The sequence below is a fragment of the Miscanthus floridulus genome, chromosome 9, assembly GCF_019320115.1.
Source record: "Miscanthus floridulus cultivar M001 chromosome 9, ASM1932011v1, whole genome shotgun sequence".
NCBI lineage: Eukaryota > Viridiplantae > Streptophyta > Magnoliopsida > Poales > Poaceae > Miscanthus > Miscanthus floridulus.
In genome coordinates, this window is record NC_089588.1 from 3682255 (window position 1) to 3707583 (window position 25329).

Consider the following 25329-nt stretch of genomic DNA (forward strand, 5'->3'; position numbering starts at 1 on the left):
ATGAAGGGCCCCTCCCACGGAGTTGCGAGTTTATGGACACCAGCCTGATTCATCTTCCACTTCAGGACTAGGTCCCCGACCACGAAGAACCACTCTTTAATGTTCTTGTTGTAGTACCTGTGCAAAACAGCAAGGTATTTGGCTGTACGTACGCAAGAATCGAGCCGCTTCTCTTATGCACTATTCACTTCTAGCTCCCGTACTTCATTGACCTTGCCTTCGTCAAAGTTCTCTACCCGTGTTGATCTGAAAGCTATATCTGCTGGGAGGACTGCCTCAGCGCCGTAAACCATAAAGTATGGTGAGACGTCGGTGTTACGACTGGGCTGAGTTCTGAGACCCCAGACCATGGCTGGTAACTCTTTGAGCCATCTCCTAGGAGCTTTGTTATTTTCTCTGTACATCCTCTTCTTCAATGCGTCCAAAATCATACCGTCCGCCCGCTCGACCTGTCCATTAGCTCTAGGGTGCGCCATCGAGACGTATTTTACTACTATACTCCTTTCATCGTAGAAGTCCCAAAAAGCATTCCTGGTGAACTGAGTACCCAGATCAGTGATGATGTTGTTGGGTATGCCGAAGCGGTGGACGACCTGGTCGAGGAACATAATAGCCTTTTCTGAGGATGCCTGTACCAGAGGCATGTACTCTATCCACTTAGAAAATTTGTCGATCAGCACAAAGACACATGTAAATTTCCCAAGAGCCGGTTTGAAGGGCCCGATCATATCCAGTCCCCAGCATGTGAAGGGCCAAGAGGCTGGTATTGTCTGGATCTCATGTGCTGGTACGTGGATTCTCTTGGCGAAGAACTGACAACCCTCACAGTGCCGGACTAGCTTCTCTGCATCAGCTATCGCTGACGGCCAATAGAACCCTGCTCGGAAAGCCTTGCCGACCAGCGTTCTCAAGGCTGCGTGGTTGCCGCAGGAGCCGGAGTGGATTTGGTCCAGGAGATGTTTGCCATCCTCCCGGGTTATACACTTCATCAAGATTTCTTCCTTTGCGTTCTTGCGCCATAACTTGCCATCGACGAGCAGATACTGCTTATTGCGACGCATCAGGCGCTCGTTTTCTGTCCAATCAGTGTAACCGCTGCCATCTATCAGGTACTTGATGAAAGGTTCTCTCTAGTCAGGCTCATGCATGGCCGGAGGTGGCTCAGTGGTGCTCGACGCCGGAACCGTAGCCACCAATTGCTTGTCTAGAGGCTTGTCGACCGTGGGATCTTCCTCCTCGATGGAAGGCGTGAGCAGGTCTTGGACGAATACGCCATGTGAGACTTTGGCTCAGGATGATCCTAACTTTGACAGCGCATCTGCTATTTGATTTTTGTCCTGGACCATGTTGTGTACTTGATGCCATAAAACCCGCCTTCCAGCTTTCTGATCGATTTGCAGTATGCATCCATCCTTTCACTGGTCGTGTCCCAGTCCTTGTTGAGTTGGTTGATGACCAGAGCCGAGTCTCCGTAGACATAGAGATGTTTAACACCGAACTCGATCGCAATGCGCAAACCATGTAGGCATGCTTCATATTCGGCGGCATTATTAGACGCTGGGAAATAAATCCTGAGGACATACCGGAGCTGCTCCTTGGATGGTGACACGAAAAGGACTCCTTCTCCTGCGCCATCGATGTTGAGAGAACCGTCGAAGTACATCTTCCAATACTCGTCGGGCCCCTAAGAGGTAGGCGTGCTTAAGTCTGTCTACTCGACGATGAAATCGACGAGTGCTTGAGACTTGATTGTAGTATGGCTTGCGAATTCCAAGGAGAAGGGGCATAGCTCCATTGCCCACTTAACGATGCGTGCGTTCGCATCCTTGTTGCTAATGATGTCTCGCAGAGGGTACTCAGTTATGACCACCACACAATATCCGTCGAAGTAATGTTTCAACTTTCAGGATGTTATCAGTATGGCATAGATCAATTTCTGGATCTATGGGTACCTGGTCTTGGATTCATTGAGCACCTCACTGATGAAATAGATTGGTCGTTGTACCTTGTAGATGTGTCCAGGCTCGTCGCGCTCGACCACCATGGCAGTGGAGACCACTCGATTAGTCGCCACAATGTAAAGCAGGAGTGTTTCGTCTTCTCTGGGAGTAGTGAGGACCAGAGGTGACGTAAGGTATTGTTTCAGCTGTGTGAAGGCAGCGTCTGCTTCCTCCGACCACTCAAACTTCTCGGATGCTTTGAGCAGTTTAAAGAACGGTAATCCCTTTTCGCCTAATCTTGATATGAAACGGCTAAGAGCGGCCATGCATCCGGTAAGCTTCTGAACATCCTTCAACTTTTTGGGCGGCTTCATGTCCAAGACAGCTTTGACTTTCTCCGGGTTAGGGCGTATGCCATCGTGACTGACGACGTTGCCAAGTAGTATGTCAGAAGGAACACCAAAGATACACTTCTTTGGGTTTAATTTCCATTGGAATGTGTTAAGGGTTGCAAAGGTGTGTTCCAGGTTGTCAACAAGGGTATGTGCTTCCTTGGTTTCGACAACTACATCATCAACATAAGCCTCAACAAGGTCGTCTTTTATCTCGTCTTTGAGGCAGGCCTGTATAGCGTGTTGGTAGGTAGCCCCAGTGTTCTTGAGCCCAAACGACATGGTCGTGTAGCAGTAGGCGCCGAAAGGCGTGATAAAAGATGTCTTGATCTGGTCGTCCTTTTTTAGAGCGATCTGGTGATAACTAGAGTAGCAATTGAGAAAGGAAAGCAGCTCGCAATTGGCAGTTGAATCTACGACCTCGTCTATGAGAGGTAAGCTGAAGGGGTCCTTAGGGCAGTGTTTGTTGAGATCAGTGTAATCAACGCACATTCTCCATTCATTATTCTTTTTGCGTACAAGAACCGGGTTGGCTAACCACTCTGGATGATACACTTCTTTGATAAATTCGGCTGCCAAAAGCCGTGTAACTTCTACCCTAATTGTCTCCTTCTTGTCACGAGCGAACCGTCGTAGCTTCTGCTTGATAGGTTTGGCCTTGCCGTTGACATTCAAGGAGTGCTCGATCAAATTCCGAGGTACACCGGGCATGTCAGTAGGTTTCCATGCGAACACATCGACGTTGCTCCTCAAGAACCTGACGAGCGCGTCTTCCTATTTGGGATCAAGGTTGGCCCCGATAAGGGCCGTTTTGCTGGGATCGCCGTCGACCAACTGGATCACCTTGTGCTCCTTGGACTTGGCGTTCTTGCATGGAGCCTCGAGCTTTAGGATCTCCAGGTGGTCGGCCGAGGTCTTCTTGGCGTCGAGCATGGTCGCGGCCATGCGAATAGAGAGGTCGTGAGCCTCTGCTATTTTAAAGCTGTCGTCTTCGCAGGTATAAGCTGCATATACGTTCCCCTGAGGGTTAGAACTCCTTTCTCGGTAGGCATCTTGAGCACCAGATACCTATAATGAGGTATGGCCATGAACTTAGTGAGCGATGGTGGACCAAGGATAGCATGGTAGGTGCCGTCGAAGTCAACGACCACGAAGTTGACATAGACGGTGCGGAAGTGGTCCAGGGTCCCAAACTACACAGGTAGCGTGATCTGCCCGAAAGGTGTAGAGCTCTGTCCGGGGAGAACACCCCAAAACTGTGCCTCATATGGCTTGAGATCCGCCTGGGTTATCTTCAGGGCCGGCAGACTGTTCTTGAACAGTATATCGATGGAGCTGCCGCCGTCAATCAGCATCTGTCGAATTGAACTTTGTTGATACAAGGATCGAGGACCAGGGGAAAACGTCCTGGTTCAGGTATTGCGGCCCATTGGTCTTTTCTACTGAAGGAGATCTCGCGGTGAGACCAAGGAGGGAGCCGTGGATTGGCGATGAGGTTGTCCGTGTTGGCCACGTTCAAGCAAGCGCGGGCGAGCAGCTTGCGTTCTCGTTTGGTCTTGATTGACACTTTGCCTCCAATGACGGTGTGCATGTGATCGGTTGGCTTGACATACTTGTGGCGGGGATCTACGTCTTCATCGTCGTTGTCCTCGTTGCGCTGTTCCCCTGCGTCGTTAGGCTTGTCGGACGTATCCGGAGCCTGTTGACGCGTGTAGATAGACTTGAGAACGCGACAGTTCTCCATGGTGTGGTTTGACTTGGGACGGAGCTGGTAGGGCCCTTTCAATGCTTTGGCGTAGTCTTCTTCGTAGTTGCGACGTCCACCACCTTTTTTAACGGTGTTGACCTCGCCGTCATCTTCCTGAGCATGCTTGCCCCTGTAATCGTCACGGTGGTTACGCCGCTGATTACGTTGGTCGCGGTGATCGTGGGAGTCATTGCGCTGGTTGCGGTGGTCGAAATTGTCGTTTCGATCATGGTTACTGCGGTAGTCGTCACGGTGTGGGGGGTGGTCGGAGCGTGGAACCCTTGCTGCTTCTTCGATAATTATCTTTTTAGCGTCGTCGGTGTCCGCATATTTCTTAGCAGTGGCCAGAAGCGCTGTAACTGATTTTGGTCTCTTGCGGAGGAGCTTATCCCTTAGGGCGTCGTGGAAGCGTAGGCCAGTGATGAAAGCCTCGATCACCTCGTTGTCGGAGATTGATGAGACCTTGATGCGCATCTCCGACAAATGCCGGACATACTCTCGCAGTGGCTCATCCTTCTGATCTCGGATCCGCTGCAGATCATATTTGTTGCCGGGTTGCTCGCAAGTAGCAATGAAGTTGTCGATGAAGGCTTTCTTGAGCACTTGCCAAGAATCAAAACAGTTCGCCGGCAAGCTAACCAGCCATTGGTGACCTACATGGCCAACTGCGACTAGAAAGTAGTTCGACATGACGTGCTCGTCAGCCATGGCTGATCTGCACGCAGTTTCATAGAGCATGACCCATAATTCGGGGTTCTCCTTGCCGTCGTACTTCTAAAGTTTTTTGAGCTTGAAGTTCTTGGGCCATATGACTTGGCGAAGGTGTGGAGTAAACTGCTTCAAACCCGGCGGGCCGTGGGTAGTATCATATTCCATACGGCGATAGCTTTCATGGGATGCACGATCATTGGCTCTCTGGTTGATGCGATCGCGCAGATCACGTCTTCTGAGGTAATGGCGGAGATCGTTATTGCCATCGCGGCTATCTTGGTTGCCATCTAGATTGGCCCTGCGACCGTGGTTATCATGGCGATTATCGCGGTTGTCTCGGCGGTTATCGTCCTGGACGTTGCGGCGGTTGTCCTCCCGACGGCGGTTATCATCTCGACCACCATCATGGCCACCATTTCTGCCTTGATGGTTGTCTGATGGGTCATTGTTGCGCGAGCCACGTTGGTTGGGTGGCTGTGAGCGACTTGAGTACTGGCGGCTATGGCTTGACTCGACTGAGACGGATGGAGCCCGGGCTTGATTTACAATCTCTGTGGTCTGGGCCATAGCAGCCGTCAGATAGGCTTGTATTTCATCGCGAACTGCCTGAGTTTCTGGGGTATTGGGTAGCCGTTGCATTGTCGCCATAGCAACGGCTACGTTGGCGCTTGGAGTCCTGAAGACCTGTTTGTCCCCCACCCTGTCGAAGGCATTGTTAAGGTCACGTGGCTGGACCCTTATGCGTCGTGCCTCCTCTTCTGCTTCGGCTTCGATTTGTCGGCGATTAAACCGGTCAATATTGTGTGCTTCGCATGCAATCCTTTCTTGTTCTGTTTCACCGACTGCTGGTGGTTCGTCATTACTGACAACATTGATCAAATCCCCTCGCCTTGGTGGAAAAGACGGGAATTGTGGGAACCCCGAGGCGTGGTCTGGGATATCCAGATCGTATTCGGCGCCTGCATCATCGTGATGCTGGAGCTCAGTGTGAACGGAGGCATTAGATGCGGTGCCAGACGAGGAGCTGGAGTCACCCTCTTGGACTGTGTGGATGGATCCTTCTTGATAATCCTCAATCCGGATCATGTTGACGAAGTTGCGTGGCTTCGGCCGGGGTCGATGTATAAAACACAGATCCGAGCGGCGTTGTATATTGTACCCGTAGTTGGAGGCAGCGTTTCGTAGGCCGTAGGGTTGGGCCTAGTAGTTCTTCGTCGAGGCTTCGTACTCGGAGAGCCGGAGACCCGTCGCGGAGGCTGGCCGGCGACGAGCGGAGCGCCCTTCAGGAGTAGATATGACCACGAGATCTATACCAAGTCGCGCAGGACGACTGGCCCGAGCTAGTCGGGTAGATTTGTTGTGGGGAACGGTTACCTGCTCATTAGGTTGACTTTGAATTGAACTTACCAGAGCTAGGGTTTCAGCGAGTTTGGTGCCGACCCGATCGATGGAGTCGAGCAGGTCGGTGTTGTCGATCTGCTTCCCTTTGTAGCGGGGAAGCGGACGACGGGTGGTCGGCGTGGCTGAAGATGACGCGGGCGTGGTCGGAGCCAGATATACCGTGGTCGGAGCCGTATCCACCGTGGTCGGAGCCGTATCCACCGTGGTCGGAGACGTAGCCGATGCAGGTCCGCGCCTCCTCTGTGGTCATGGCGATGAAGTCATCGGAGCCGGTGGTCCAGGTGATCTGACCGATGGTGAACGTGAGGCCGTTTGGTGTAGCCATGGAGCCGGGGATGATGACCGTCTTGTTCGCTTGGAGAGCAGTACGCACACCCCCTACCTGGCGCGCCGCTGTTGACGAAATATGGTCGGCAGTCTACCTAGGGGTATGCCCAAGGTAGTAGATTATCGGCAGACAGATGCGCAAGCCACAAACAAGACGGTGACGCAAGACAGCCACGAGATTTTATCCAGGTTCGGCCGTCAAGAAGGCGTAATACCTACGTCCTGCGTCTGATTGTATTGTTGTATGTCAATGAGAGATGTTTTTTAGAGGGGTTCCCTATCCGCCTTATATAGTCCGGGGGGCAGGGTTACAGATCTGGAAACTAATCCTAGCCAGTTACAATTGCCATAGGTGGCCGGATAAGGATTCCTATTCTAACCGACCAGGATCTTGCTTGATCGCCAAATCTGTCTTGACTCCTTGCGCGGGACTCCGAACAGGTTGGTCAGGCCGCGCGTCGTCTTTTGGTGGACCGGACCCTCTGATCTGGGCCGGCCCAAGCTTAGCCGTAAGGGTATAGGGGTTAATACCCCCACAGAGTGCAAAAAAGAAAACACTCGGCAAACCACCCTCTTTGCAGAGTGTTTTTTTTACACTCAAACCCTCTCTTTGCCGAGTGTTTTTTTTTCCGAGTGTTTTTAGCGCAGCACTCGACAAAAAGGACTTATTCGCCGAGTGCCCGAGGAAATACACTCGGCAAATATAAAAACACTCGACAAATTTGACGTTTCCGGTAGCGTGTGGTTAACCTATGTTTTAATGAAACGAATGATAACCGTGCGGAGTACCGGCGTGGTCCGCATGGACACAGCTGAGTCCCGGTGCTTCCTTCTGTCGCCCGAAGTCCCTAGGCCTACGGCCTACTGCCACTACTGATGTAGCAATGGGCCGGGCCACACTGAGACTTTGCATGGTCACTCTACGTTTCACCATGGACCAATGATCCTTGCGTTGGGTTGGGCTGCCACACCCCACTTTCCACTTTTATGAACGCGCACAAAGATCATACTACCCCTTTAGCTAAAAAAAAACAAAGATCATACCCCTATAAATACGTTCGTGAGATGGACATGGACTCGGCATATTTTTTAAATCAACAAAGTTTATTGTAGGCACCAGCTTATTGACAGGAACATGACCTAGGCACCTCCTACTTCTATGTAATTAAGAGCATGTTTAGAGGGGCTCCAGCTCCGGGTACCGTAGCATCACTGTGGAGGAGCCATCGAAGCCTCCAAATCACGGCTCATCCGGCTCCATTGGTTTCGTAGTGCAATTTGGAGGGAGCCGGAGCCCTGCTGGGGCCGCTAGCTACACACGCCAACAGTGTCTAACAGGACCAAAGCAGGAGGAGCCAGAGCCACGCCAAACACTGCCTAAGTTGCAGCGCTGCTAGCACGTCCGTCAGACGGTTTAATTGCAAAGATAAAAAAACTCCCACCAAAGTATATTGTCTCTATATGCTGCGTGTATTGCGCGCAACATCTTTCAGTCTACAAATGCATAACATGGGGAGTTCGCATGACCACTGAGGTACTCCATCCATTTCAAACCATAAGTCGTTTTGATTTTTCTAGATACGTAGTTTTTATCATGCACTTATACACTACATCTAGATATATAGTCAAAATAATGTATCGACAAAAACTAAACCGTCTTATAATTTGGGACAGAGGAAGTAAGAAAAAAGGAAAGTGCTTGTAACATGTAAAATCGTCCTATGCAGGATTACAAATTGCCTATTGCAACATACAACACACAACCAACGTGCAACATCCATCCAAAAGTCAAACTCATTATCTAAAAAAAACAGCCACAAGTCAACTAATGGAAACCCTAAAGTAGAGGGGGAAAAAGGAAAACTACTTACAACATGTAAAATCGTCTTACAATATCACAAATTGCAGGTTGCAACGTACAATACAACAGTTATCTCCAAGATTACGGAAATCCACATGCAACACATCCAATAGTCAACTAGTGAAAACCATTGAAGTAGGAAAAAATAAAATACTTGTAGAATGTAGAAGCGTGTTATGGCAACATCTCAAATTGCCTATTACAACATAGAACACTAAAAAATATTTCCAAAATCACAAAAATCAACAACATCCAAAAGTCAACTAACAAAACATCTCAATTACCCTTGAGCAATATCGAAGATTTATTTATCACCGCAAACACTACGAAATGATCTTTTATATATAACATCTCTAAATCAACGGTGCAACATCACAAAATTCAATGAAATATGGATTTGAAACGTTTCTACAAGAATCTAAAAGCCTACTAAACACATGCACAAATGCCACAAAGAGACAAACGTTTCAAGAGAATCACTTGTAACCGATTCTTGTTTTTTACTAGTTCAGAGAAACACCCAAAACCATGTTTCTCCCAATTCTTTCTTTTTTTTTTTTGAAAAAAAATTAGCAGGAGCACTGCTATACCACATAAGAAGAAGAGCAAATCTGGAGTCTTACATATTAATGCTACATATAAGAAAGGGCACGCGCACACACAAACACTAAGATGGAGGATCATTTGGGGTTAAAGGAAATCTGGTAGCACTTGTCATAAGTCTTATTTCTTCTTTGATTAGGCCCAGCACTTGGAGTGTTGATCATGCCGATTGCGTCAATCCTTCAAAGGTCCTTTGATTGTGCTTTTTTCAAATGTTCCAAGACAAGTACGCATGAGGATTGCTGATATTGTTCTCTGTTTCGTTGCATCCTGTCCTTGAAGCCAGCCAAACATATTTGTGAATCCAACGAGTTTTTGTCCAATTTCTAGTTTCAAGAATCTAACAAGATATTCAAATAGTTTCATGAAGTAATTCTAATTTACCAGAGAAATTAAACGCTTCCGAAGAATGTCCAGATTCATAACGTTTCTACGAGAATATGGAATCCTGCCAAACGCATCTAGTCAAGTTGCATGTGAATTGGATGCATGGAGTTTGCATGTCCCTGACTTACGCATCACTATGCAGCAGGATCCAGGACGAAGTTCTCCAAGCATGGCCGCCACCAGGTACGGTGTATGGATACTTCTTCTCTGAAACTACGATGTACAAGGACGAAATTCCAGTTATAAACTAGTTTTAACTCCATAGTCCTAGGAGGATGACCACAAAGTAAATTTGTCCGTTGCTTCCAAATGGATACGAAAAACACAAGATGTACGGAATTATCCTCATCTCCAATGCCAGCAACTTAGGATATCCTGTACTCCCTCCGCTCCAGAACGAAAGTCGTTATGGGATGCGTATAAATCAAACTTTCTTAACTTTAGCTAGGTTTGTAAAAATATGTGCAACATTTACATATCTCCAAATAAGTTTATTATAAAAGTATATTCAACTATCTATCTAATTATACTAATTATGTATTATAAATATTAATATTCTTTTATATGTAATTGGTCAAAGTTTTAAAAAATTGATTTCTGAGAAACGAGAATAACTTCTGTCCTGCAATGTCCGAGAGCATTGCATTGCTACTACTAGTCTACTACGACGAAGCTAAGCTACTTGCTTGTCTGCATCTACCTCTCCTAGTTTGCTCAGATGCTTGGTTCAGTACGTCCAAATCCCTACCATCAACCCCAAGAAAAAGCCCTAGAATTTCTTGTTCTCGTCGGCGCTGCCTTTGCATTGTTGCATGCATGCATCCGTACAACACAAGCATCCCCATGTACGTATCACCTGTGTATAAATACGGCATGAGCGTGAACTTGCAGTCCCTGCTCCCAGTCCAACTACTCACTGTAGCGTGTAGGTGATCGAGCTCGAGCTAGCTTATACACACACTGCATGTACACAGTGCACACAACGACGTCGCCATCGTCGTCGTCTGCCATGCATCGTCCTACTCCTATCCCTACCGAGAACGACGACGACGACGTGTCAATGTGCGTGCCGGCGCCGGCGCCGCCGTCGCAGCAGGAGCACCTGGTGCAGGACCTGTGCGGGTGCGCGGGCCACGTGGAGGCGGGCGCCATCGAGCGGGCCGGCCGCTGCCTGGCGCGCGCCACCGGCCTCGCCGCCGCGTTGGGCGACGGCCCGCTGCGGCGCCTCGCCGTGCCCATGGCCGACGCCCTGGCGCGCCGCCTCATCCGCCTCATGGTCCCGGCCGTCGCCGACGCGCTCATCGACCCCTCCGACCACCTCGACCCGCGCTGCGTCCGCGCGGCGCGGCGCAGCTTCTTCGAGCTCAGCCCGTTCCCCAGGGCCGCCGTCGCCGTCGCCAACCGAGCCATCCTTGAGGCCATGGAGAACGAAAAGGTTCTGCCTTGGCTTGTGTACTGTGCTAGTCCACCGATCGAAGAACAGAGCTACTCCTATACTAAAGATAATTAACGGTCTTGTGCTAAAACCCTAGCAAAAACTGGAATTAGTTTAAAAGATGGATCAGTGGCACTATTTGTGTGAAGAAAATAGTGCTAAGTACAGTACTTGCTAACCTTTCGTTTTACGGTAACCCTAGCAAAAACTAGAATTTAGATTAAAATATGGATCACATGCTATTTCGCCGTGTTTTACTGTTTGTCTTTTATGTGAATATTCATATATTATTGGTACAACTAGTCAGAAAAATATGGCATGCTTAGGAAATACGTATAAAAAATGTACTTACTGTTTTGGATATGAAAGTAGTCACAATCTTAATAGAAATTATAATAAAATTATTTGGCAAATATTTTTTAAAAACGACTTCTACTCCAACAAAGCAAACACAGCCCAAGCTATTTTAAGAGGAGACGGTGCCTGCCAAACTAGCTCTCAGTCAAAGTTATCATTTTTAACAGAGGGCATTCAGATTTATTTATTTATATATAACAGTAACAAAATTGTTTCACTTTCACGGTGATCAGAATGTCCACATCATCGACTTTGCGGGGCCTACCGCGCAGCCATGCCAATGGATCAAGCTCCTACACGACTTCAACCGTCGCCCGGGAGGGCCGCCGCACCTGCGCCTCACCATCGTCCACGACGACGGGGACCTCCTTGCCAACATATCAGAGCTGCTCACGGACGAGGCCGAGCAGCTGGACGTGCCACTCCAGGTGCACCGCGTGGTCGGCCAGATCGAGGCACTGGATTCCACCGACCAGCACGGCGTGCTCGGGCTGAGGTCCGGCGAGGCGCGCGCGGTCGTCTGCACGCTGCAGCTGCACCGCCTCCTCGCGGGCGCCGACGACCCGGCGGGCACCTTCAGCGCCGGCCACCGCTTCAATCAGACGGCGAGCGTCGCGCGGCTGCAGCAGATGGCGTCCACCTCGTGCCCGCCGAGCGTGGGCTCGTGCGGTGGCCGTGGCGACGACGACGACAGCGACAGCAGCCCGGCCACGCCGATGGGCTTCGTCTCGCCGCCGCTATCTACGCCCCAGCTCCAGATGCCGCCGGCGCTGGCGAGCTTCCTGTCGGCGGCGCGCGCGCTGTCGCCCGAGGTGGTGGTGGTCACGGAGCAGGAGGCCAGCCACGGCGGCGTCTCGTTCCGGAAGCGCTTCGGCGAGGCGCTGGGGTACTACGCCGCCGTGTACGACAGCCTGGACGCGGCCGCCGAGGCGTACCGCCGGCCCGCCACCGAGCGGGCGGAGGTGGAGCGCGCGGTGCTCGGGGAGGAGATCCGGGACGTGCTGCTGCGCGAGGGCGCGCACCGGCGCGAGCGGCACGACCGGCTGCCGCGGTGGGCTGCGCGCATGGAGCTGGGCGGGTTCAGGAGCGTGCCGCTGAGCTACGTCACGATGAGGCAGGGGAACGACGTGCTCCACAGGTGCGGCCTGAGCGGGTGTGCGGCGCCGGCGAACAGCAGAGACCACGGCGGCTGCCTTCTCTTGTGCTGGAGCTCGTGGCCACTCTACTCGGTCTCGGCATGGCGGCCGGACGGACGCTCAGGTGCTCCCGGTCCCGGTCCCGGGACCTGCAGCTAACTAAGCACTGACAGCGCCGTGCCCAATGGAAGTGGTGGCTCCTGTGCGGCATAGTTTTGAGGAGAGCTGATGTGCTGATCGATGGCGATTCATTCGAGGGTCAGTGAATTTGGCTGTCAGGATCCAGGGTTAAAGTTTAGTTATGTCACATCGAACATTCATATGCTAATTAGGAGTACTAAACATAAGCTAAGGGGGTGTTTGGTTCTTTAGTCGCTCCTAAAATTTATGTCACATCAAATGTTTAGAGGCTAATAAGGAGCATTAAATATAAATTAATTACAAAACCAATTACATAGATGGAGGCTAATTTCCGAGGCGAATTTTTAAGCCTAATTAATCTATCATTAGCACATGCTTACTGTAGCACCACGTTGTCAAATCATGGACTAATTAGGCTTAAAAGATTCGTCTCGCAAATTAGTCGCAAGTTATGCAATTAGTTTCGTAATTAGTCTACATTTAATACTCCATGCATATGTCTAAACATTCGATGTGACAGGAATTTTAGGAGGAGAGAGAGGAACCAAACAGGCCCTAATTATAAAACTAATTGTATATGAGTAGACTAATTAGCGAGACGAATATATTAATCCTAATTAATCCATAATTAGTAAATGTTTACTTTAGTGCTACATTGTTAAATTATGCATTAATTAGACTTAATAGATTCGTCTCGATCTATGTAATTAGTTTTGTAATTAGTCTATGTTTAATTCTCCTAATTGGTATCAAAGATTCGACGTGGCATGAGTAAACTGTTGCACGAGGGAAACAAACACAGCCAAGGTAATTAAATTAATAGGTGTCACACTGACATGCATGGAGATGATTGATTGGAATTGGAACTGTAGTGTTTGACAACGTAAAAAGGAAAATCATATTTGCTACCATCAGCTCTAGGTGATCAGGCAAATCAGCAAGGGCTCTTTTAGCAGCATACCCGCGAAGAAGAATGCCATAGAAAGTTACATTAGGTTTTATGCCCTTCCTAATCGTAGAATAAAAAATCTTTTGGGCTCCGTGCATTTTCCATTCTTGCAAAGATAGTACAACAGCAGACCATAAGTAACAACATTTAGGTGAAGACCCCAAGCGTACATTTCTTCGACCCTTCGAACCACCTCTTTCCACTGTCTTGTAGAGAGGTATCCATGGATCAGACAAGTATATGTCTGGACTTCTGGCTTAACACCTTTATCAATCATCTGTTGAAAGACACCCTTCGCCTAGTCAACTGTCTGAGCTTTGCACATGCCATCAATGATCGTGTTGTATGTCACAACATCTGGCGAAATCCATCGATCAAGCATTTCAAGGAATAGGTGTAAGCTTTTTGTGAAATTTTCGTATTTTGGTCTTTTTTTAAAACAATTTTTAGAAAAATACCTACGCCAAAACATTTTCTAAAAATAGACTATTTTTAGGCGTCTTAGCACATGACGCCGAGATATGAGGCTCGGCGTCGTGTCACTCAACGCCGAGGTATTGCCACGTCACGGACGACCGGGGTCGTCGTCGACACGGTGGCGCGTGGGTCCGAGATGTCGGCGTCGTGTCAGCCGACGCCAAGTGCCCAACCTCGGCGTGGCTGGACTACGCGCCGAGCTACTGGACCCACCCGGAGCGCGGCCCAGGCGGCCCAACAAAGCATGGTGGCCCAGAAGCTCGGCGTTGGGTCACTTAGCGTCGAACCTCCCGACCTCGGCGTGGCCCGACTCAACGCCGAGGTCTGGTCCCTTTAGGCCGAGGCCCCCTTCTTCTTCTTCCCTCCCCTCCTCCATTCCCCCACGGCTCCCAAATTCTGAAGACCGCCGGCTCCCAAATTCCCCACGGCCCCCACGAAACTCTAACCTCCAAAATCGACCCCCGGTGCCCGGATCTTGTCTCCCGAAGCTTCCTCGAGGTAATGGTCCCTCCCCTCCTCCATTCTATCCGCGTAGATGTGCTTACATTGTCCCTAATCATGTGGAATCATGGTTGTATGGTGTTTTGGTATATTTGTGTTTGCATTTGCAAAATGTATGGCTTAGGATGATTGAGTGCATTGTTGTTTAACTGTTTTATGTGATGAACATGTTAGGTTAGTTTGGTTTCTAGTTATTTTGGTCATTAGGGTTCTTTGTTTATTATAGGTGTCATTAGGGTTAGTTATTTGTTGGTCATTAGGGTTACTATGTATTTTATTTATTTGTTGGTCATTACATTTCAATTTGTTATGACCAAGGCGTTTTGCCAAGGTACTCCTCTTTCCCCTCTTTCAATTCATCCATTTAGATTCGTTTGTTTTTGAACTTGGCATTATAGGTTTGGTTCATATTCATGGCATTCGTGCAATGTATGGTGGTTAAAATGATTGAATGACCCAAATGTATGGTTGTTGCTGTTGTCGTTGTATATGTTATGGTTTATAATCATTGAGTTAAATTTTGTGTTTGTTGGGATTCAAATTTGTTTAGGGTTTGTAATGAAAAGCTTATTTGGGAGGTATGGTGATTTAGTGTTAGTACCTTTACATTCGTTGCAAGGTACTTTGGATTGATTTTTTTTCTACGTAATGTTAGGATGCCAAGGCGTGGTAAAGCTCGTATTCCAAGGTAATCCCAATGTTTATTCTTTATCTGTGCAACAAATAGAAAACCCTAGGTTTAGGTTTGGTTCTCCGTTAATATGACTAAATTCTTTCAATTGTAGCTATGGTCGCCAGAGGGCAAATCCCTACGACCTAAAGCCTCTCCCTGAAGGTGTTCCTCGACCAATGTGCTTCGAATTTTGGGTCATTCAATCGTAGGGATTTGCCCTCTGACGACCTAAAGCCTTTCAATTCGAAGCACATTGGTCGAGGAACACCTTCAGGGAGAGGCTTTAGGTCGTAGGGATTTGCCCTCTGGCAACCATAGCTACAATTGAAAGAATTTAGTCATATTAACGGAGAACCAAACCTAAACCTAGGGTTTTCTATTTGTTGCACAGATAAAGAATAAACATTGGGATTACCTTAGAATACGAGCTTTACCACGCCTTGGCATCCTAACATTACGTAGAAAAAAAATCAATCCAAAGTACCTTGCAACGAATGTAAAGGTACTAACACTAAATCACCATACCTCCCAAATAAGCTTTTCATTACAAACCCTAAACAAATTCGAATCCCAACAAACACAAAATTTAACTCAATGATTATAAACCATAACATATACAACAACAACAACAGCAACAACCATACATTTGGGTCATTCAATCATTTGAACCACCATACATTGCACGAATGACATGAACATGAACCAAACCTATAATGCCAAGTTCAAAAACAAACGAATCTAAATGGATGAATTGAAAGAGGGGAAAGAGGAGTACCTTGGCAAAACGCCTTGGTCATAACAAATTGAAATGTAATGACCAACAAATAAATAAAATACATAGTAACCCTAATGACCAACAAATAACTAACCCTAATGACACCTACAATAAACAAAGAACCCTAATGACCAAAATAACTAGAAACCAAACTAACTTAACATGTTCATCACATAAAACAGTTAAACAACAATGCACTCAATCATCCTAAGCCATACATTTTGCAAATGCAAACACAAATATACCAAAACACCATACAACCATGATTCCACATGATTAGGGACAATGTAAGCACATCTACGCGGATAGAATGGAGGAGGGGAGGGACTATTACCTTGAGGAAGCTTCGGGAGCCGAGATCGTGGCACCAGGGGTCGATTTTGGAGCCTAGGGTTTGGTGGCGGCGCGGGGGAGAAGAGAAAGAGAGGGAGGCCGGCGGTTTCAGAATGGAGGGAGGAAGAAGAAGGGGCCTCGGCGCGGCCTAAAGGGACCAGACCTCGGCGTTGAGTCGGGCCACGCCGAGGTCTGGAGGCTCAGCGTTAAGTGACCCAATGCCGAGCTTCTGGGCCATCGTGCTTTGTTGGGCCGCCTGGGCCGCGCTCCGGGTGGGTCCAGTAGCTCGGCGCGCAGTCCAGCCGCGCCGAGGTTGGGCACTTGGCGTCGGCGAACACGACGCCGACATCTCGGACCCACGCGCCACCGTGTCGACGACGACCCCGGTCGTCCGTGACGTGGCAATACCTCGGCGTTGAGTGACGCGACGCCGAGCCTCATATCTCGGCGTCATGTGCTAAGACGCCTAAAAATTGTCTATTTTTAGAAAATGTTTTGGCGTAGGTATTTTTCAAAAAATTGTTTTAAAAAAAGACCAAAATACGAAAATTTCACAAGCTTTTTCCACCTGACCCTTGCCAAACAAACCATTGATAAGCGTGTTGCAAGAAACTGCATTCGGCATGCAGCCAAAGTCAGGCATTATTGGGAGCAGTATGTCCATGGCCTCGTCCACCCTCATGCATCACAGAGGCCCTTGAGCACTTGATTGATGACTACTTCATCCACCCTCCAGCCCGTCTTCAGGATGAGGCCAAAGGCAGCGAAGCCATCCTCCAGGTGACCCAAGTGTTGGTATATTTAACGCACACAGATAAATCCGTAAGTGCATGGATACCGCTGTAGCTTTCACCCGGAAGTTTCCAAGTATCGTATCTACACGGAAACGTGTGAGACAAACTACGATCTAACTTAAATAGGGGTAGCAACAAGGTTACGATAAATAGGAGCGTAGAGAGAAAAACTAAGGTTCTCTAGTTCTGACTTGGGTAAATATGTCTTCTACTATTCAACTAGGGACATTACTTAAGGAAAGACACCAGCAGAGGATGCTTCCCGTAGTAACCGCGTCCTACTTTCCCTACAAATAGGAGGTGGGCTACAGAGGATTCAATGAGGCTATAAGAGTCACCCTCGTGAGCTACCATCGATCCGGAATGCAGGATGCATCCACAAGTAACCAGAGTCTAAGCACCACGCTTACACTACAATTACTACTTTACTCTTCCCGGATAAAGAATAAAGCACTCAAACAAGCTGTGAACCTCATGAATAATATAAACAAGAAGCTTACTTAAATTAGAAGTTGATTACTAGAGAAATCTCATAGGCAAGCTCAGATAGAACTTGGATCCACCAAGTTACAAGCCGTAGAGAGCACCGACAGGCCGGCATCTCCTCCAAACTCTTCTCTCACTCTCAATCTCACTATTATTTACAAGACTAGATCCTATGAAGGACTAATCTTCTCTTGATAGCTGACTCTGATCCTGAAGATATGAATTAGGGTTTCCAAGATGGCTCTAGAGAGGGTGGCAGGGGCTGGTATGTATAGGCCGGAGCGTCCAACGTAAGCCATTGGATCAAACCAACTTCAAGAACGGCATAGAGACAACCTAAGAGGCGGTGGAGAACTAACATTGCGACGCGGAGGCTGACAGGTGGACCTAGGGGCTAGGCGTCCTGTAGGTGGGGCCGGCTGGTCCCACATGGTAGCCCCTCGAGGTCTGCTTCGGTGGAGAGCCTCCTGTAGTCTTCTAAAATCTTCCTACATTGTTTACGCAATGGAATTTTATAATTTCCTTTGACAAATAGGTCCCGAATGACAGTTTTCTGGATAAACCCTGCTGAAAATATAGATTCACCAAAACTCATGGAATAACCCCTATACCTATGTTTGGTGATGGAATTAAGTATAAATACAGGTTATGTTGATGGTTTATAATTGGTGTTAGTGACCGTCAACAAGCTCCCCCAAGCTTAACCTTTGCTAGTCTCTGAGCAAAGCTAAACTCAATAATGGATTATGAGTTGCTACAATGTTTTCACTCCTCAAAAGTACACATGCGTTCAATAAAAAATTCTCCTTCGGATTAGAATAAACTGATCTGACTTTCAAATTCCATTCACTTGGGTCTTGAGCAATTGAAAGACAGAACGATCAAGTCAAGCACTATGTCTCTAGTTCTTTGTTTCACTATCGTTCTAGAGTTTTTATAAGTTTTCAAAATAAAACTTAGAGATTCCATTGTATAACACTCTCAAGTGTATCAATATATGTGGTATTTGTGGATCCTCACCAAGGCAATAAAGATGTTATGCCTTTTCTCTTTCTACTACTAAGGCTTATGTGGAGTTCATAGGTAGGGAGAAGGCTAGAGCATACTTGCAATGCATATATTGTAAAGTCAAACAACGGATCCAAAGAGAGTTGAGTCATACAATCAAATTAGGATGTGCATGTGTGTGGATATATGGTGGATATAAATGGTGGCTAACCTAATTGTACTTTGCTCCTTGAAAACATATCTCTCTTTTGAAACTTAGAAACATTTGCTAGAGAGTAGGGGCTATCTTATTCATCTTTTTTTCAGGCGAACATCTAAGTACCCATTGTTTTAGATATCTCGGACACTTGTTCATTTTTTTCTCAATCTCTTTTTTTCTTTCTTTTTTTACTTTTGAATAACTTTTGCATAGCCCCATATCTCTTTTCTGTAACAAAACTTTGAGAGAGATATCAATAAGAACCTGGAGCATTTATTTGGAGGATAGAAAACCTAAGTATGTTTTTGGGTTCACTTCCAGTGTAGAAGTAGAACATTTTTGGGTGGATCTAGATGGAAAGGTATATTTTTACACCTACCCCCAGTGTAGGAGTAGTGCATATGTGGGTGGTGTGTACGTGATCTTGATTTTAAGAGCATGACAAATCTCTCATAAGGGTCAACAAAGCTTGACAAAACTCAATACAAAAGCAAGCAACATATATGTGAAAGTTTTCCTAGCCTAAATAACCTATATGGCTCTGGTGGGAATTTAAGTTTTGTCATACAAGAACTCATCATATAACATTTTTATGTTTTTCAAAAGATAATTGGAACTTTAGTGTCATTTGGAACAAGATAAACAACAGCTCAGACCGTCTCATATCATATCCGTCAATTACCTAGACTTAGATCAAGCATATGCTACCCACGAGTTTCAAGTTCAGAGTAAATTCTTATATCAAAACAATCTTATCCAAAACTCAGAAGAATTTAAGGCAGAAAATTAGGTACTTGAAAGAAATTACAACAGAGCAATTATTCATCATTTCTATTTTAAGAGATTACTCTGAGTTCTGTTTATTTTATTCAACTCTTAAAAATAAATTAAAGCAAACTAGACACACTTTTTTATTTTGTTTTCAATTTTACTAGATCACACATTATTACTGTAGATGACTAATGTAAAGATAAATTTTTATTTTGTTTTTCATTCATCATTTTTAACTATTAAAAAGAAACTAAAATTAAAACAAAAAGAGGAAAGAATACTTACCTGGATACACGGAAATGCTTCTCCCCTAAGCAAGCTCTTTCGGTGAGGGTTCGGTATTGTAAGTCCTTCGAACTGGACTTCTCCTTATGAAGTTCATTGATCAAGTACCTTGGTTTGCTCTGAAGATGAGAATTCTTGAGGTGGTGCCTCTAATGGTGATGTCCCCTTCTTCCACCAAACCTGTCTTGGTTTTGAGTTTTTATTTTGGTTTGACAGGTTTAGGACTTTCACTTGTAGAAATTAGGGAGTTGACTATCTTTCCCTTACACCTTGCTTGAAGTGTGTTCTGCTCATAAGACAAGGTAGAGATCAAGTGCATGGGCTCTGTTGGTGGGAAAACACCAACAAAGCTAAAAACTTTATTTATTCTTTTCTGACTTTAGGCACATGGGACAAGATGAAGTTGATGTTATGTACTTTGTTTAATTGTAACATGGGTGGTAAGATCAAAAGATTGATTATGAATATAGCATTTAAGTATATTTGGCCAAAAGGGTTAAATTGCCTAACTTACTAAAGGATTATCTTTTTCTACATAATGTATCGATCTTTACATGATTATGACTATCATCTTCTAGAGATAAGATATGCACTTTTTAACTCATTTGGTTAAGACTATGAGATCAAGAAAGTGGTGCTAGGAACAAACTTGAAGAACTAAACATGTTGAGTTAATTAGGTTAGATCAAGGAAGTGTAACCCAGTCATGTTTGTTTCTTATTTATATGCATACTAGAATCAAGGAAAAACTTTTTAAATAATGACCATTTACCTTAGGATGTTACCTTTGTCATTAGAGCGTGAAGACACCATATGACGAAGGGTAGATGACTCATGATGGTTCTTCCCTTTTGCTTGAAGTTTTCCTTGCTCGGCTAGTTTCACATCTTGAGCTATTCATGAGCTTCTTGTTTCCTAGATCGCACCTTTTCTTTCTCATCCTTTTGCCATGTCATCTTTTTGCTTCTTTGATCTTGCCACTTCGTTGGCCCTTCCGCCTCACCCTTTGTTTTATGCACTCGTCTTCTTCCTCTTTGTTCCTTAGTTGTAGTGGTGGCTAGGTTTGTAGATTCATGTCAAACCATGAACAGGCATAGCTCATATTCATTCATCCAGTTCTTTCATCCATCATGAATGAGTTGTGTCATCTTTGCACAATGTTACTGGAGTTCATCATGTGTCTGGCTTGATCTCCGGTTTGATTTCATCTCATGACTTACCAATATTGATGTGAGAGTTTCCTGTAGGGGTTAGTCCATAAAATATCCAGTGCCTATTAAAGCATGCTATCAGCTCAAAAATCAACCTAGACACCACGTCTAATTTAATTTAGGAAGGCATTTTAACCTAAGCACCATGCTTCATTTAAAAGCCTTTAGACATAAAATTAGCACACCTTTTGGTTCAAGAATTAGACTATACACCGTGCCTAATTTAATTTAGCGAAATAGTTTAAACTGAGCACCATGCCTAATTTAGAAGATGTAAGATCATACTCCAAACCTTAAGCATACTATAGTAAACAAAGGTAGCATGAAAGCATTATAGAGATTTATTCAAATAGAGATGAAAGAGAATGATTGTTATTTAGCAAATTGAGCATGGCTTAAAGGTAGAGACAACCAAGATGAATTAGCAACATGGCATAAGATTTTTTAGAGAACTTCATCCCCCACACTTGAATTTTGAAAGGCAAAATCAAGTTTGGATGGATGTGATTCAATGTTGCATGATGATTGGTTGGATATACCTTGAGTCGTCATTGTTCGTCCTTTTTGCTTTAAACCTAGAATGGTTAGTGACAATAATATCCGGAATATTTTCACAATTATGTTTCTATGCTCATTTCACAAGGGTATCACATCAGAAGATGAAAACTCATATTATCTTCCAAAAGTGTTTGTTTTAGGGCAGAAGCTCATCCTTGGGGAACCTTTCGAATTGTGTTTCTAATTGGTGAAGTGGTTTCCCCTCCAACACCAACCTTTGGGTGCCTATCTCAAGATTCATGCCAACGAGATTTGCAATATTTATGATAAAACATATGCATCTACAAGCACCCTCTCAAAGTCTTTATGAACAGAAAGTATGAGGGAGTTGAAGACCTCGTGTGTGGAAATGTTGGAAAGATCGATTGATTCAGGAGATTTCTCATGTGGGCATGGATTTGATGAGGTGTTTATGAAATAACTTCCATGCTCGTCGATGTTAACTTCCTTTTCAAGCTCCAGGGGTGTTTCTTCATGAATGTCTATAGGCAGAAACATTGTCTCTATCATTCCATGCCTATGACATTCATTAGATGTTTTATTGTCCAAGATTTTCTATGGATTGGTGGCTCTTGGGTTGATCTCATCTAAGGCCTCCTCCAAACTTGGATGAGTCTTGTTTATTAAAGAGATTGATTTAAGCTCCCCGTTTGGATCTAAGCTAAATTTGGATTCTACCATAAGGCTTTGTTCTTGTCCATCCATTCTTTAGCAATGACATATAAGTCCTTAATATATTCCAGCCATTGTCATTGCTCTTCTTGGTCATCCTTGTGGCCTTCATGACTCCTATACTTTGGGTGTCTTGGTTGATTTCTAGGATCATCATGAGACTTAGGAGAAAGAGCATAAAAGGGATCATCGGGGTCAAGGATGGGTCGAGAAATGGATTCTGATAAGACATCTAATGAGGTCATAGAAGGGAAGAAGATAGGATTGGCTAAATGACTTAGCTCTCCTTCTATAGCACAACTTGAATGTCACCCTTGAATTCTTCCCAATGTTCTATATAGAAATAAAGATGCTTTCTAAGAGATCCCTTCTTGAAAGGATTTGAATTATATTCGCTCGAAGGTCTCTTGTGAAACTGGAAGTTTAAACTTTTCCCAAAATGATCAAAAAGATCATCCTCATAAGAAATTTCAAAAGGTTGAATTTCTTTTTCCTTTGGAGGATTTATATTTTGGGGTATGGATGGTTTGGGACTGATAGCTAAACCTTGGGATTAAAGTGGTTGTGATTTGGCTATCAAAACTTTCTCCTCTTGTTTGGGAGATGATTCCTTCTTTTCCTCGAGGAGTTTATTATGATTGCTAGTGCAGGGAGTTTTTCCACTAATCTTAACAAGCATAAACCTTGCTTCACTAGCAGACAGATGAAGGAAAGCTTCTCTAGAGGCTGCATCAAGGGATTCTATGGAATGCTTGCTAAGACCCATGTAAAAATATTGAAGGAGCATTGGGTCTAAAATAGCAAGGTCTGGGCCAGTGATGATGAGGTCATTAAAACGATCCCACTATATGCCAAGAGATTCTTCTTCTAGTTGTCTAAAATTTAGAACCTCTTTTCGAAGGCTAACCACTTTAGAGATGGGAAAGAAACGTAAACAAAATTTAGAGCATAGCGTTTTCCAATCTCCTTGCATACTTCCTACGGTTTGACTGTACCATTGTTTAGCTCTTCCCGTCAAAGAGAACGAAAACAACTTCCATCTTAAGGTTTTGTCAGACATGCCAGCGATACGCAAGCATGCACAGGTCTGTTCAAACTCTTGTAGGTGTGAGTATGGGTTTTTGTTGTCTTCTCCTGAGAAGGATTGATCCTAAATCAATTTTATAAAACACAGGCGTAGCTCATAACCAGGTGTAAGGATAGGCTCTATAGATTTTAGTGGCTCTAGGCGCACGCTCGTTGGTGCATCATATAGGTAGATAGGAGTGGAATCCATGATAAAAAGGAAAAGAATAAAAGAAAGAAGATAAAAGATAAGAGATTAAGCTAGGCTCATAGTTAATTCAGCAACCGTTTCCCTGGTAACGGCGCTAGAAAGCTTGTTGGTATATTTAACGCACACAGATAAATCCGTAAGTGCACGGATACCGCTGTAGCTTTCACCTAGAAGTTTCCAAGTATCGTATCCACATAGAAACGTGTGAGACAAACTATGATCTAACTTAAATAGGGGTAGCAACAAGGTTATGATAAATAGGAGCGTAGAGAGAAAAACTAAGGTTCTCTAGTTCTGACTTGGGTAAACTATGTCTTCTACTATTCAACTGGGGACATTACTTAAGGAAAGACACCAGCAGAGGATGCTTCCTGTAGTAACCGTGTCCTACTTGCCCTACAAATGGGAGGTGGGCTACAGAGGATTCAAGGAGGCTATAAGAGTCATCCTCGTGATCTACCACCGATCCGGAATGCAGGATGCATCCACAAGTAACCAGAGTCTAAGCACCACGCTTACACTACAATTACTACTTTACTCTTCTCGGATAAAGAATAAGGCACTCAAACAAGTTGTGAACCTCATGAATAATATAAACAAGAAGCTTACTTGAATTAGAAGTTGATTACCAGAGAAATTTCAGAGGCAAGCTTAGATAGAACTTGGATCCGCCAAGGTACAAGTCATAGAGAGAGCACTAATAGACTGACATCTACTCCAAACTCTTCCATCACTCTCCATCTCACTATTATTTACAAGACTAGATCCTATGGAGGACTAATCTTCTCTTGATAGTTGGCTCTGATCTTGAAGATATGAATTAGGGTTTCCGAGATGGCTCTAGAGAGGGTGGCAGGGGCTAGTATATATAGGACAGAGCATCTAATATGAGTCCTTGGATCAATCCAACTTCAAGGATAGCCTAGATGCAACCTAAGAGGCGGTGGAGAACCAACATTATGACGCGAAGGCTGACAAGTGGACCTAGGGGCTAGGTGGCCTACAGGTGGGGCCGGCTGGCCCCACATGGCAGCCCCTCGAGGTCTGCTTCGGTGGAGAGCCTCCTGGAGTCTTCTAGAATCTTCCCACACTATTTATGCGGTGGAATTTGTAATTTCCTTTGATAAATAGGTCCCCCTTGATGGTTTTCTGGATAAACCCTGCTAAAAACACAGATTCACCAAAACTCATGGAATTTATTAGTTTAAATTCCTATACCTATGTTTGGTGATGGAATTAAGTATAAATACAGGTTATGTTGATGGTTTGTAATTGGTGTTAGTGACCTCAACACTGTGGCAGAACCGCCTACTCTAATGCCTCCTAGGAGTACTTGTCTTCCATTAGGCACAAAGTACTCAAGAGAGGACACTAAACTACGTAGTTCCGTCGAGCACACCCCAAGGGAAAACTTGAAAATCCACATTTTTTCATCAGGATCATAAATGATAGAATACATCTTACAACATTCTTGAGTCATTTCTTACATCACTTCATTACAGTAACAGAATATTACCTCAATTGATTATAACAATGGAATATAACAATATTATCAGAGTTATAGAGGAAGCAAAGATTAATTTAATGACATGGTGGAGCATTAACATAGTGGATATTTTTATACAAGAGATGCTAGCAGACTTTACATCTTTTCTTATAAAAATCTTTAGTGAGGGTCATAAATAAACACTATGGTCGTAGCGTGAAAGGAATCATCTCTGAGCCCATCAGGAGGTTTCCACACACAAAAGTCAGCTCTATGTATCATCCCGTCGCCTACAATAGGGGGAATAAAACCCTAAGTACTCGATTGTACTCAGCAAGACTTACCCGACAGGAGAAAAATAAAAGACTCCAAGGATATGCAAGGCTTATTTGGCTTGTGGGTTATTGCATCTGCGGAAGCATTGTTAAACGTGCGAC

The 25329-nt window shown here is 45.3% G+C and overlaps 1 protein-coding gene across 1 annotated transcript; it reads left to right on the plus strand.

Annotated features, from left to right (window-relative positions):
• Positions 1 to 10378: 10378 nt before the first annotated feature.
• LOC136479077 (scarecrow-like protein 3) lies at positions 10379 to 12456 on the plus strand. The gene is made up of 2 exons (XM_066477057.1): positions 10379 to 10804; positions 11395 to 12456. The coding sequence occupies exons 1-2, from the start codon at positions 10379 to 10381 to the stop codon at positions 12454 to 12456; spliced, it is 1488 nt and encodes a 495-aa protein (XP_066333154.1).
• The last annotated feature ends 12873 nt before the right edge of the window (positions 12457 to 25329 follow it).